This window comes from Lepidochelys kempii, chromosome 10, assembly GCF_965140265.1.
Source record: "Lepidochelys kempii isolate rLepKem1 chromosome 10, rLepKem1.hap2, whole genome shotgun sequence".
In the NCBI taxonomy this organism is placed as follows: Eukaryota; Metazoa; Chordata; order Testudines; family Cheloniidae; genus Lepidochelys; species Lepidochelys kempii.
This window is the reverse complement of record NC_133265.1, coordinates 58,949,604-58,965,252: the sequence shown is the minus strand read 5'-3', so window position 1 is coordinate 58,965,252 and position 15,649 is coordinate 58,949,604. Positions and strand designations below refer to the sequence as shown.

General features: G+C 41.1%; 1 protein-coding gene across 1 annotated transcript in view; it reads left to right on the top strand.

Annotated features, from left to right (window-relative positions):
• Nucleotides 1-15,649, top strand: part of MYZAP (myocardial zonula adherens protein) — a 91,332-nt gene that overhangs the window by 22,920 nt on the left and 52,763 nt on the right. Inside the window, exons 3-6 of the mRNA XM_073303761.1 lie at nt 4,901-5,059; nt 9,290-9,382; nt 14,005-14,118; nt 15,052-15,204. Of these exons, the coding sequence (XP_073159862.1) occupies nt 4,901-5,059; nt 9,290-9,382; nt 14,005-14,118; nt 15,052-15,204 (519 nt within the window). The remainder of the gene's footprint in view (nt 1-4,900; nt 5,060-9,289; nt 9,383-14,004; nt 14,119-15,051; nt 15,205-15,649) is intronic.

Below are 15,649 nucleotides of genomic sequence, written 5' to 3'. Positions count from 1 at the left end.
TGTGATTATGTAGCTTTGATTATTGGCATACAAAAATATGCCTGTGATGATTTTTGTATTTTATTTTTTTAAAGCGTGGAATTGTATGTTGATAGTTGCACTGCAAGTGCATGTGCGTTTGTGTAATAGATGAGGTTGTTAGCACCATTTTTTTTTATTAAGGTTGCCCAACATTTCCCATTATAAGACTCTTTTTACAGTTGCTTACAAGTTTGTGATCACTTTAACCATTTGGGTTGAAATTTTCCATGCTCTGGGTGTTTACTGCAACCTGAATTTACATAAGTAGGGCCATACAGGATCAGATCAGTTGTCCATGTAGCCCATTATCCTGTCTTCTGACAGTGGCCAGGGCCAGATGCTTCAGAGGGCATGAACAGAACAGGACAACTTATCAAGTAATGCATCCCCTGTTGTCCAATTCCAACTCCTTGCAAGTCGGAGGTTTAGAGACATCCAGAGCATAGGGTTGTGTCCGTGATCATCTTGGCTAATAACCATTGATGGACCTATACTCCATGAATTTATCTCATTCTTTTTTTGAAACCAGTTATACTTTTGGCCTTCACAACATTCCCTGGTAATGAGTTCTACAGGTTGACTGTGCTTTGTGTGAAGAAATCGTTCCTGATGGTGGTTTTTTAAATCTACTGCCTATTAATTTCAATGGCTGGCTCTTGTGTTATATGAAAGAGTACATCACATTTCCTTATTAACTTTCTCCACACCATTCATGATTTTATAGAACATAAGAACATTGGCCACTGTCAGAAGACCGGATACTGGGCTGGATGGACCATTGATCTGACCCAGTATGGCTGTTCTTATGATCTACAGATATGTCCAAAGCAGACTGTGAAGTGTTACAAAGGGATCTGACAAAACTGGGTGATGGGGCAACAAAATGATTAAATGTAATGTTGAAAATGCAAAACAGTGCACATTGGAAAACACAATCTCAACTACACATACAAAATGATGGGTTCTAAATTAGCTGTTACCACTGAAGAAAGAGATCTTGGCGTCCTTGTGCGTAGTTCTCTGAAAACATCTACTCAATGTCCATCTGCAGTCAAAAAAGCTCATAGTGTTTGGAACCATTAGGAAATGGATAGATAATAAGATGTCACTGTATAAATCCATGGTATGCCCACACCTTGAATACTGCATGCAGTTCTGGACACCATATCTCAAACAAGGTGTATTAGAATTGGAAAAAGTATGGAGAAGGGCAACAAAAGTGATTTAGGGTTATGGAACAGCTTCCATATAAGGTAATTTTGTATTGTCGGCAGACTTTACCACCTCACTCTTACCACCTTTTCCAGGTCATTGTTGAACAATGCTGATCCCAGTACAGGTCCTTGGGGGACCCTGCTATTTAGCTCTTTCCACTGTGAAAACTGACTGTTTATTCCCACCCTTTGTTTCCTATCTTTTAGCCAGTGAGGGATCTATGAGAGGACCTTTCCTCTTATCCCATGACTCCTTAATTTGCTTAAGAACATTTGATGAGGACCTTGTCAAATGCTTTCTGAATTTTTCATAAGTTTCAGTCATTTCTCAGAATGAGGTTAGACCGCATGGAGGAGGAATACAGAAGGGAGAAGACCTGGACCAGGGAAGAAGGAAAGGAGTAGTTAGGACAAGGAGATTTCCTGGGACAGGAAGAGGAAACGGGGGAAGAGAGAAACTGACTGGGAGTTGTGGGGTGGGACTGGGATTGGGAGCCAGAGATGGTAGGGAGGCTGGGGTTGGGAGAAAGAGGAGGCTGAGACTGGGAGCTGGTGAAATAAAACGGGGGATCTGGGAGCCATTTGGGGAGGAATGACAACACTGAGATCAGACTCCGTGCTTAGAGGAGTGGGGAGACAGGAGGTGGTTGAAGGAGGAGACTGGGGTTGGAAAGCTGTGGGGGGTGAATGAGTGGGGGATGGGGTGAGGGAAGAGATATGAGAAGGAGCCAGGACGTGCGTGGGGGAACTGCGATATGAGAAGGAGCAAGGATGTGCATGGGAGAATTGGGGCTGGCTGGTCAAAGAGATTGCTACAAAGAGCCAGGGAGAGAGGTGATTGGGGCAAAAATACAGGGGTGGGAAGAGTTGGGAGGGAGGAACTGGGAATGTCAGGGCAAAGAGACTGGGACTGGTAGTGATGCAATGCTCAATTTGAGATGTCTAAGACCTGATTTTTTTCAGGTGCTTAGCATGATACAGCACTTGATAGTTTCAAATAACAGCGCCTCTTGACTTCAGTTGCAGCTGTGAAAGTTTAGCAAATCAGAGTGTGAGTGTTCTGCACATCAGACCCCAGGGTCTCAAGCTGGGCACTCAGAAAATGAGGAACACATAAGTAATGACTACCCATGAAATGTTTGATGTGATGTTTTTTGGTTTTTTTTAAGTGTCTTGCCCAGCATCACACCAGAACTCTGTGTGCCAGAGGTAGGAATAGAATCCAGTTGTCCAGGGCACCATTCAACTGCTGTTAGCATAAGACCATCCTTCTCTTCCTGCCATGCCTTATTAACTAGTACAATAAATGAGGCAGTGGTCTTCTAGACAACAGCCACCTTTACTACACAATCCTGATTCATCCCCTGAGCAGGTCCATCTTGTGCAATGAATGAAGTAGAGGTACTGTTGAAAAAAGAAGCATGTGAGCATGGAATTAGAGAATGTATCATCATGCTTATGCACAAAGTCAATTAATTAAGGTTACACAGGCAACCTTATTTCTGGAACTTCCTAACTTTCGAGGGCTCGATCTTGTAACTTTAATGTTCTTTTAATGTGGTGGGAGGGGGTTGGGTGATATTTGTATATGATATTGAGGAGAAAATATCAGTGTAACAGAAGCTTGGAAATATTTCACAATTATGTATTTTTTTTAAATGTCAAAGCTACAGCAATATTTCCTTTTTTCATTTGTATGGTAAATGTTGTTTTCCCAAATACGTGCACAGCTAATGTAGTGTGTGATTATCTAATATAGACAAACTAGCTTGCTCCAAATCAGTACAAGGTATCCTTTAAAAACAATCTCTAAACAGAGAGATTAACTCATGTACTGTGTCTAAGAATACAGTACAAATTGATTATGTACTACAGTTGCCAGCTCATTGTCTTGTGAATAGTTCCAGGAGATGTATTTTTGGTTCCTTTAATGTTAGTACTTTAAAGGTGAACTCCAATAATCCCCTTTGTTCTTAGCTTTTTTATACTAGAAAGAGCATGCTGGGTCGGTGTTTATTTCTCTGTGTTATCTGAAGAACTGGAGAGCTAATGGGATGTGACATCATAAGAGACTGAAAATTGAGCTGCAGCTTTCTCATCCCTCAGTTGATGGGGAAGGAGAATATTTAGACTGTTGAAATGTGGTGGAGGTGTTAAAAACTTAATAAGTTTCAACACCTAAAAGCTTTAAAAGTTCTTATTGTTGAATGGGAATATGTGTTTGGTTACAAAATCTTTATCTGAGGGACTAAGGGCAACATTCAGGAATGTTCCCAAATCTACCAGGTCCTGCTAAGTATATAGAGAGGGGGGGAAAAAACTGAAAATGTATGTTTTGTCAATCTTGCAAACATTTACATTATGTGCTGAGTTTAATGGGACTGTTCATGTGCATAGAGTTAAGCAGATGCATAAATATTTTTCAGCCATATTTTCAGCAGTGTTCACTGATTTTGTGCACTTCAGTTTTGGGTGCCCAATTTGTGACACCTTGTATCTAATTTTTTTCAGAGGTGTCGAAAGCCTGAATTGGGGACTCAGTGTCCCTCTTAAATTGAGGCACACACATGCATATATATTTTTTTAGTTTAACTTCCTCTGTACTTTTACCTACTGGGACCTGAGTTCAGAGTTCTGTGTCCCCCTTACAAGAATTGATAACATACCTAACACCTACACAAATATGTGCAAATACCATGCAGCTCATTGCCCTACTTCAAGTCTTGCAGTACTGATGTTACTAAATCCTGCAGGAGAAACAGAATCTGAACTGAAGTATTGGGGTACCATGGGAGTATGCCAGCTTTAAAAAAAAAAAAAAAAAAAAAGCTTCAAACGTGAACTGGACTGCTTAAAATATAAACAAAATATAGTACAAGTAAGTCCTGATTTTTTTTTTGAGCACTAAATATCAAACCACTGTAATCTAAAATCCATATCCTAAATGCAGCTTATATATTTTTTTATTGAAAGTTTCAGTTTCAGATGTTTCCTGAGAACTACGTTAAATCAGGGTTCATATGTATAAATGACCCACATTTATTCATAAAAGTTTAAGAATTATAGTGCAAAATATTTAGACTTGCACTGACATTGCATAAGAGAGTTGTAAAAACTGCATCTATCATGTATTTCTTCATGAAAAAGTTTTAAAATGAGCAATAAAACATCTTATATATCATGTCTCCTGGATTTTCCTCCAGGATATTTTTATTTTAAAGGGTGCATAAAGAAACATTTTGAAAGTAAATTTTATAAACAAAAGTTGAGAGCAGCTCCAGGCAAAGGAAAACAGCTGTTATGGACTGTGCCTACACATCTACTTATCCCTAGCCTCCAAATCCAACCATACATATATATATATATATAATTTCCCGATAATGAATTTGAGTAAGTCAATGTCTTGAACAATTTTTTAATAACCTCATTACTCTCTCTCACCCAGAAGTCCAGTCTGTTGTCCTCTAGTTGTACATACACATATAATTTCTGTTAAGACTAATGAAACTTCTATCCTTCCTTGAGGATGCAAGTATATAAGACCTAAGGAATTTCTGTATCTTTCTTTGCAGGTCTGTAGCATGCTCCCTTTTGCTGTTTTTAATTTGTTTTTGTGTTTAGTATTATTTAGGGTAAAAGGTGTTTGGTTTTTTGTTTTTAAATAGCAACCCTACCATGTTCCGAATGGAATGTCTACAGGGAAGTTCTCTGATGGCATGGTGTATGGTGTGGTACACAGGACTGACAATAACCATAAGAAAGAAATGGTGGTTTATGGGTGGTCAGCTAATCAGCTGAAAGAAGAGATGAATTACATTAAAGATGTGAGTTATATTTTTTTTAATTTTAAAAAATGTTCTCAAATATCCTTTCTATAATGTTGTTGTTTATTGAGTCTCTACAACTTGAGTAAAAAAACCCTCTGTTCTGTAGCAGGGGACTGTAACAGACTCACATCCTCTGTGGGTTGGGTACAAGGGGAATACCTAATACATACACTGACCGGAGCACTAGAGTCCTGCTTCTGTTCAGCAAGTAAGCTGCCAAACAACTCATAGGGTCCCTGTTCCAAAGCCCTTATAATCTGAAATCAAATACATAGAAAATTGTTTAAGCTGCCTTTGAAAGACTGATCAAACCCATCCTCTCCAGTTCTGGGTGGGTTACTAAAAATGGTTAAGTAGCAAATTCATTTAAGGATGCTTTGGGGCAGCTTCAGGGTAAGGGGTTGCCTAATAACAGTGGCCTCTTGCACAAATTTTACTGTATAGAAAGTATTGGATAATAAGAGAAACTAACATGTCTATAGCTAACTATAAATAACAGCTCTCCTGAAATAGAAGTGTAAATTCAGTGGCTTTGGTAAGACTGTGCCAAATCATGCTGGAGCTAAATATTTCACCTGTTGATCTTTGACCCTCTAGGTTTAGTTAGTAATTCTGCTAATTAGCACAAAGCAAATAATCTGTCCTTCTCTTTACTCCATTCCACCCATGGAATGGAGTAAAGCTGGCCAGTGCAGATGATGCTATACTGATTTCAAGTTCAAGAGATCAACTTTCATATAAAAGAGAGAATCACTGTGAGTCAGGCTAACAATTTAAGGGGATGTAATAACATTGATTCCTAATATCTGCTTGTTTTTGCTTACAGGCCCTTGCAGGCTGTTTTTTCTTATGCTAATAGGCCATTTTCTAATAGTCAGGGATCATTGACTCTCTCTTACCAAGTGGCTTCTTGTAGTTGAGGAAACTTGCCCTTTTTGTAATATTCTGGGCTCAATTCACCATTGACCTGTCCCTTGTATGGTCCTTTACACCAGTGAAAAGTGAGTGAAAATGCTCTCATTCTGACGGGTGTAAATGACTCCACAGGATGCAGGGCAGTGGCAAGTGAGCAGAGCTGATCCATTATCAGTTCACTGCCTTGATATTTAAATGCTACAATGATGGGAGCCAAAATGGTGGTGGGATTGTTATTGCAGTAGCTCCTAGGGCAGTGGTCACCAACCGATTGATTGATTTTTGTGATCAGCTAGTCGATCCTAGAGAATCTCCGAGTTGATTGCAATGTCTGGCGGTGCAATGTGGCTGCCACTAAGGCAGATTCCCTACCCTGGCCCCACGCTGCCCCCAGAAGCGGCCAGCGCTGCCCCAGGGGCGGGGGGTAGGGTTCTCCCTCTGCGAGCTGCTCCTGACTGCAAGCACCGTCCCCACAGCTCCCATTGGCTGGGAGAACTGCAGGGGTGGTGCTTGCAGAGAAGGACAGCACGTGGAGCCACGTGCCCCCTTCCCCTCCTCCCACCAGTGGCTGCAAGGGTGCAGGAAGCGGTGTGGGCCCAGGGTAGGCAGGGAGCCTGCCTTAGCCTCGCTGCACCTGCCACGGGAGCTGCCGGAGGTAAGTGGTGCCTGGCAGGAGGCTGCACCCCAATCCCCAGCCCTGAGCCCTGTTCTGAAGCCAGCACCACATACTCCCTCCTGTACTCCGAACCTCCTCCTGCACTCCAAGCCCCACCCTGAGCCCCCTCCCAGAACCAGCACCCCAAACCCCCTCCTGCACCCCAGCCCTGACCCCCCCTCCCAGAGCCAGCACCCTGTACCGCCTCTTGCACCCCAACGCTCTGCCCCAGCTTGGAGCCCCCTCCTCCTCTGAAACTTCCTCCTAGAGCGTGCATCCCTTTCCTCCTCCTAAATGCCTACCCCAGCCCGGTGAAAGTGAGTGAGTGTGGGGGACAGCGAGCGATGGAGTGAGTGGGAAGGGTTGGGGCCTCAGGAAGGGGCAGGGTAGATCCTGGGTTGCACTTAGATTCAAAAAGCGATCTTGGGCATAAAAAGGTTGGAGACCACTGACCTAGGAGCTCCAATCTTGGACCCAGACTCCATTGTGCCAGGTACTGTACATACACAGAACAGAGACAGATGCTGCCTCAAAGAACTTTGATTGGACAATTGTACAGCATGTCTTTGGATTTGCTGGGTTGGTTTGGTTTGCCCTAGTGCTGTCATCATCATTGTGTGGTTTTTTTTGTTTGTTTTTTTCCTCTCACATGGTATACCAGCTCACAGACATATCCTGTTTAAAACTTCAGATCCCTTCCCACACCCTCCCCAGTCATTTTGTGCCAATTGAAGTATGATACTATGTAAATGCACTCTTATTATTTGGATCAAAGCCTTCGGTCCAGACAAGTATTAGAATGAAGAGTATGTCCTCCAATCAAAAGGATGGCAGTAGTGTTGTCTGAACAGATTCTCAAAAACAGCCAAAGGTTGGTGGGTCGGTCTATCTATCTAATATAAAAGTCTGACAAGAACAAATTTTTAGGCTTTGATTCTGGCAGTGCTGTGTATAGAGGTTGGGGGAAGGTGTGATCCCCTCTCTCTCTCCATGTAAAGCTGCGTTCAACTAAACCAATTCAAAAGCTTCGCTCCCCCCTCCTCCCAATGACTTGCATCTTTGCAGCCCAACAAGGTGTTAGTCTGTCTTCACTACATACATGCATATAAGGTGATGTTTAACATTTAAACTTAAAGTAGACTAAAAATCATAGCTCTCTGGGTAGGTGCACTAGTGGGGAGAGACTCTACTGAGTTATTTCTTGAGCACAAGGAATGGTGTGTGGCAGAGGAAGGAGAGAGAGTTCCTGGTGCTTTCAGCTGCGCATGTTCCAAAGGGGGCAGGACTACATGGTTTGGGGCATGGCCATGCAGCACAAACCCCTTTCTGAGAGTGCACCCCCCCTAAAGCAGTGTTTCTCAAATGTGGCCACCGTGGCCAAATGCAACCACCAGGGACATTTCTTGTGGCCACAGCCTCTGGGGGAGAAGGGAGGGAGGGAGTAGCGTCCCCTCTCCCTTCCTTTTGCTCCTGGATGCCCTGTCTTGGTGTTGATGCTGGGGCCACCAACAGGGGTTGGGCCCCGCCCCCCTCTGGAGAAACCTGGGGCACAATGCTGGAGGAGCAGGTGCCCAGTGAGTTCCCCACCTTCCCGGGGGTGATGGGGCTCAGGCTTTGGGGTTCAGCCCTGGAGTGGCAGGCTCTGGCCACCGGGCTTTGGGCTCCAGTCCTGGGCTCTGGCTGAGCAGCAGGAAGCTCTGGCAGCAGGGCTTCAGGCTCTAGTCCCCTGTTGCCTCCCCTGGCCCCACATCCAGGGCTTAATTTGTCCCCAGGCTTGGCAGGGCTAAGTAAGTCTGCTGTGAAAATTGATACTTGTATGTTTAATATCACTTTTCACAGCAGACTTACTAGCTAGCAATAAATAAATTACAATGATTTGGACATGTGTAGGTGCATATTTATTTGTTTTTCCTAAAGCTAATTAAGTATTTTAGGAAAAAGTGTGAGACCGGCCATCAGCAAGAGTTGGTGGCCGCACTCTGAGGCCACCAAAAATTTGTTCTGAGAACCCCTTTATTACATACGTACACACGAATGCAGCCACCTCTCGGTGCCTCCTGACCTGACTCCAGCTGTGCATAGGCCCAGCTATGCTCACTGTTGTACAGTACCTAATCAGTCTGGTAGGTAATCATAACTGAGTGAAAAGGGCGACCTCTAACTATGTGTCTGGAAGGTAGCATGTAAGAGAACATTTATATATTTAGTTGTCCGTTGTAAACACTAGTTAATCTTGAGCTAAAAAGTTGCTTCTGTTCATGTTTGATTAACGTAGCTAACTCAGTTTTGTTTCCAGTGTTAAAAATACATATAGGAAATAACAATTTATACCTGCAGTTATTTTAAGTTACGTTTAATTTTTGTATTAAAATCAAATTGGTGAATAGCCTATTTTTTGGAATCTAGTGATGAAATTAGTTTCTAAATTCATGCAAATCAGTGTTTATACAGAGAGGGGCCTTAAAAGGTAATTAAACCCTCAGCTACTACACAGTTGTGTCTTAGATACCAATGTCACAGTGAGCAAGCATTGGCTTAGTAATGGTGATACTGTAGGTGATCTTGGTCTTTGGAGAACATAGTTGTCTGGTTTCTAATCTAAATTATATTTGTAATAAAGGCTGAATAACAAAGGCTTATAATTTGTCTGACTACAGGTGAGAGCAACTTTGGAAAAAGTAAGAAAGAAAATGTATGGCGAGTATGGTGAAATGAAACGGAAAATACAGCAACTTACAAATGAATTGACAGTAAGTTCACGTTTATTTGTAATGATGTCATAAGAGGTGAACCAAACAAGGTTACCTACAAACATTTTTTTATGAAAGACAGCATGTGGCATGAAACAAATCATGTTTTAGAGCCATTTAAGTTCATTATTTTTCATGCCTTCAGTGAAAATTTCATTTCAAGCAAAATGAAAACAGGGCAGAGGCTTTTTCTGTCTGTAAACGATCATTAGAGAGTCAAGTGGGTGAGGTAATGTCTTTTATTGGCCCAACTTCTGTTGGTGAGAGAGAGAGAAGCTTTTGAGTTTATGCTGAGCTCTTCTTCAGGTCTGGTCATGTAAAGGAGCCTGACAGATTACTCCCATTACCTGCTTTTTGTAAATAAAGCCTACTGTTAATTACATTGCTTGTGTGATTATGTATGATTAATATTCTAATACTGACTGGAGGATGGTGTTTATCGTAGAAAGCTACTGTTCTGTGGGCTGACAAATTAACTCACTGGGGGTTATACAAGAATCTGTCATCTGTTGCTTACTGGAGGTCACGTTTGCAACTCAACAGGTCATTCCACTAAACTAAATTCCAGCCTTTGTAACTTACTACAGTATTTAAATATATTTGATTGCCCTAAAAGTGCTGCAGCCTCAGTACTCTGCTGAAGCCTCTCCATGTTCCACTGCAGCAATAATAGTGAAGGTGTCAGGAAAATTATCCCCCCCCCTTTTTTTTTTTTCCTCACACGCACTTTAAAAATTGCTCTTACCTGAATCCATACAAACTGAGTTCTTTAGTTCAGAAAACTGGTTGGTTGGTTCAACAATTATGCTATAGATGCCAATTCCAACATTACTTTCTATGGCCCTGATTCAGAAAAGCCTTGTTAATAAGTTTAAGTCCCACTAACTTAAAGTTAAGCATATGTTTAAATGTTATCCTTATGTGCTCTAATGCTATCTTGATAGAGCCTTTAGCTTCTGCGAGTCATTATACTAGAGTGTGCATCATGACCTCTATAGGTTTGGAAGCAAACTTAAAAATTTGGAAGGGAAAAAAAAATCATCATTCCTTAGTACATTGTTGGACTACTTCCTGATACTTGGGAGTGTCTGAAAATATGAATACTTGCTTCTCTTTCACTTAATCTTTTTTCCATCAGTTTCTGTGTCCTGTAGAAGGGAAGTGGAGTCCAAAAAGTAGCTAAAGATCAGAGAACTGTGTCCCAAATGCTGCCATAAGGACTAAACTAGATCCCCTTGAAGCCAATGGGAGTTTTTGCTTTGACCTCAAAGAGTTCAGGATTTGGCCTGAAATATGGGAGAAATGTAAATGTCTCTGGGATCTATTATTGGATGAATTTATTTATTTGTTTATTTGGACTTCTACAATAATATAAAGGGCTGTTCAAGGCCAAAGGCACTCTTGGCACACACCATTTTTGTCTCTGTAAAGTGTGCCAGATGCACTATGGAATTCCATCTACCCTGTGCTGAGCTTCCCCTTTCTAGTTAATGATTATAGGATCATTTTTCAGGTAATGGTTGCTTGTCAATAGATCCCAATGCCATAAATTGGGTAGTTAGGAAGAGCAGTAACATGTAGCTCTTTTCAGGTCATGCAATCCTGGCTCAGTCAAATGAATTGTGTGTGGCATTTCAAGGGAATGACATAGTGATAGTTAAGTGTGTAGTCCAGTGTCTCTTCAGTATTGCCTTTTGGGTGTTTAACCACCATCTTACATTCCCCAGACTAAACTTCTTATCCCTAAGCCTCCTTTTCTCCATCTTATCTGTTGCTTTTGGCAGCCCCACCGTCTTCCCAGACACCCAGGCTCTCATACTTGGCAACATTTTAGAATCCTTTTATTTCTGCTCCCATCACCTCTGGGCCCTTGCCATAAATTCTCTCTCTCTGTCTGTAGCATCTCCAAAAACTGCCCCTCACTTTTATCCCTATTGCTAAAACTCTTGCCTGTGCACAAGTGAAATCCTGCCCTTGGTCACTGAACCTTTCTTCTAGGTCCTCCCCACCTAACCTCTCTTCTGCAATTTGTCCAAAAGAGTCCTTCCTTGATCACTTTTTACATGTGCACACACCTCTATGAAGTGAGCCTTGAGCACTGCCTTCCCCTGTATGCTCTCGCTCAGTTGGTGCATGGCTTGGCTAGTGAATGCTAATTGTTAAATAGTGATGAAGGTTGGTCCACGATGCTTGTGTATTTTATCTAGAGGTAGACCTTGTTTGCTTGTGTGCATGATAAGTTTAGACCTTGGTTCATAATCATTGGCACTGTTTGGTCTGATGTATCTTCCTTTATGTTCTTAGACACCTTAAGGTTGGTTGGTTTCATATTGTGATGTTGTACCCTAAATGCTTTTATAAAAATATGCTAATGAGTGTGACTATAATGTAACTGGAATATGCTTCATGCAAAAGGTCTCTTCTAAGGTATCATTACAAAGCTTACAATCTAATGAGTGGTCATCCTATTTGTATAAATGTATCGCTCTTGTTTCTGAAATGAGAAATATGAAATATAACTCTGAAGCCCTATTGTAGTTATGCAAAGTGTGGGCCATTAATGGTGGTTTGGAATCTTAATGGCTCCCATTAACTAGGACAATTGACTGTAGATGGCTCTGTTTTACTTTTAAGTCTTCCTGTATACGTGTGTGCTGGCAAGTGAGTAATGAAGTCTTACAGTGATGTGATCATGTCACCTGAACTAGAATCCATCTTTAACCTGGTGCTTTTCCATTGATAAGGAGGGGTGGGAACCCAGAGGGACAAAGGATTCCCGCCTTATGCAAAAGATACATAAGTGGGTGGAACAGAACAAAGGGGGCGGCCATCATGAGAAATCCCCTAGCTACCACCTGAGCTGGAACAAGGGCTGTACCGGGGAAAGGATTGTGCCCAGACTAGGAAGGTGTCCAGTCTGTGAAAGAAACTTACTGAAACATCTCTGGGGGTGAGATTTTAGCTATATTCAGTTTTATTACTGTACTAGGCTTAGACTTGCGTGTTTTGTTTTATTTTGCTTGGTAATTCACTTTGTTCTGTCTGTCTGCTACTTAGAACCACTTAAATCCTACTTTCTGTATTTAATAAAATCACTTTTTACTTATTAATTAATTCAGAGTATGTATTAATACCTGGGGCGGGGCCAAACAGCTGTGCATATCTCTCTATCAGTGTTATAGAGGGCGAACAATTTATGAGTTTACCCTGTATAAGCTTTATACAGGGTAAAACGGATTTATTTGGGGTTTGGACCCCATTGGGAATTGGGCATCTGAGTGTTAGAGACAGGCACACTTCTGTAAGCTGCTCTCAGTTAAGCTTGCAGTTTGTGGGACGTAATTCAGACCTGGGTCTGTGTTTGTTGCTTGCAAGCATGTCTGGCACAGCCAGTCAGGGTTCTGGAGTCCCAAGCTGACACGGAAGGCAGGGGCAGAAGTAGTCTTGGCACATCAGGTGGCAGCCCCAAGGGGGTTTCTGTGATCCAGCCCGTCACACATATATATTTGAAAAGTTCAAACATAGTAAATGTTTGTGTTGGCTGCTCCCCACTGATCACTCTCACATTTAAGCTCATGCTTCTTACCTTCAAAGCTTTTTACTTGCTTCCCTGAGTTCCTGGTCTCGTCTCCTCCTACACTGTCATGCTCCCTGCACTCCAGCCACGCCTCTCTCTAAGCTTCTCCATTTCTTTCCTTCACCTGCTCCTGACTGTATGTCCTCTTGCACTCCACCCCATGTGCCTACAGCAGCTTTCCCAGTAAACTGCCAAACATCCTCCTCCTCCTATCGTTCAGTTGTGCACTGAAGACACAGACAGCTAATAAACAGCTGTCCTGTATCTGTTTGTGTTTGTGTGTGTTTGTGTTTGGGGCAGGGACTTTGTCAATTTGGGGGTCTGTATATTTTAGCTACTCTAAAGTATTGTGAAAATTTACCATGCTATCTAAATAACAATAAATGAGTATGAGTGTTGTTTCACCTACTGGAATGCTCTTATATGCATTTGCAATTCTGATCTTTCGTGGAGATCCTCACAGCAGTTTCTAGACACACACATATTTTTTATAAACCAGAATCTTTTCTTTTTGAAAACTGGCAAAATTTAAAAATATGCAAAGTACAACTTCAAGGTGAGAAAAACTCTGCAGGAGTTCTTATTGGGTGAAACTTGCCTCTGTGCACAGGGTCAGCACAAGGCCTATGCACCAGGTAAACCCCAATTAAGCACCAAAAGGGATGAATTCCCTCTGCACAAAGATGAATTTCTTCTACCAAGTTTAGCTAGAGAAAAGTTCTCTTTTTGTGACCACAAGAGTTAGAGCCTGAGTCCTTGTTGTGATTAATGTGCATGATGGCACACACCATGAGAAGACACTGAAAAACTGCTTCTATATCTCAGCATAGCTTGCTTCCAAGGCCAAAATTTAAGCTTTTAAAATGAAGTTTTGGTTAACACAGGATTTCCAATAGAGAGAAGTTTACCTAGAGATTCAAACTCTTAATCCCATTGTTTTTAATCTCTTGTCTCTCCAGTGCTAAATTGGTGGCAGCTATCATCCTTTTGAAAGAATTTTAAAATGTGAGGATTGTTTTTTATATCTTTTTCTTAATCTGTTTAGATAACAAATGTTGAAAAAGAATCATTACAGAGTCATATGCAAGTGCAGGCTGCAGCCTTGGATAGCTTCAGTGAAATGAACAGCTCCTTGACATCGGCATCAATTGAGTTGCAGGTATGCTGTTAATAACTCTATCAAAGAGAATGGCCTGATCCATCAGCTACCATCCTAGACTCCCTCTTGTGTCATCAGTTTAACAGTATACATGAGGGATGGATAATGGTTAGATACACATTCGGATCTTAACCATCAAATGTGACAGAAAAAGATGAAGTTAAGAAAAATCCAGGAGTTTTTGCTGGCTAAAAGGCTATCCTTTAATATACAGTAAAGTGTTGTTTCACTCCATTGCAGCTGGTGAAAGCCATTAGCCTTTGCTTAATGGAAAATTAAAGGTGAAACTGAGACTCTTTCCATATTTTACAAATCAATGACACATCACATGATTTTGTCCCATTGTTGTTTTCTATTGATGGAAATTTCAATGATTTTTTTTTAATTTTACAAATATTGAGTAGCCACTCTTGTAAACATACAAAGATCATTTTTCTTGTTTATAAAAATGTTTTCAGCTTGGCATCCATCCCAGCTAGCCTCCTCGACTCTCCTGCCTCCCGGTGTCAAACTTCAGTGTTTTCAGGTTTATTATCTTAAAATATGGCATTTGGAAAGGGGAAGAATGGAGGGGAAAATCCAACATTTCACTTCAGTTGTATTACAGTATCAAATGGAAGTAGTGTTTGCACTGTAATGCATGTGTGTCTCTTCCTCTTGATCACAGCTCTCTGGGACTGCATTTTAATGAACATGCTCCTATGGAGAGAGTTTTTTCGTAAAGCAAATAATTGGAAACCGTAATTTTAAAGAGCCAAAGCTATTAACTATGTTAACACTATGTCAACAAAACCATAAACTCTAAAATATTCTAAATATTGCAAAAAGTCTCTTGTGGTAGGTTGGTCGAATTATTATTTTTATTATTATTATTATTATTATTAATTATTGTTATTACTGCAAATTGTGTTCATTTCGTTGTGTTCATTTTAGAAAACTTTAGTGGATGTTAGTTTGGAGAACACAGATATAAGGGATCAAATAAGGAATTTAAAACACACACATGAGCAGTCCATGGAAAAACTGAAAGAAAAGCAAAAACAGCTGGAAACAGCCCAAGTTGAAAATCAGCTACTGAAACTAAAGGTACGGTATGTAAACTCCCCTTATTCATATTGTACAATAAGGACATTGCTGAGGCAATGAGATTTAATTTCTTGGAAAAAGAGATTTGGCCACATTTGTGTAGAGTTCTTCACCGACCATGCATGGAGTGTTATTGACAGCCAGTACTGTACCTTTCACAATTTTTCATCAGAAATCTGTTATGTTTTGTTCACATGTACAGTATTTATTGGGCAACAGAGGTGCACCCTAAGAGCAAATTACCCTGAAAAGAGAAGTTAGTTGTGGGACAGGTTTTCAGGTAAGCACAAGGGAATGAAATGCAAGCTGGAGCTATCATATGGGCCTTTTTTATGAGTCCCACTGTCTTGCATTTGGAAGCTTCCATTAAATCATATCAGAGCAGTTAACAGCATTTCAAATAACTTGGAACAATCATGCAGTATCAGAAATATTTTTAAAAATA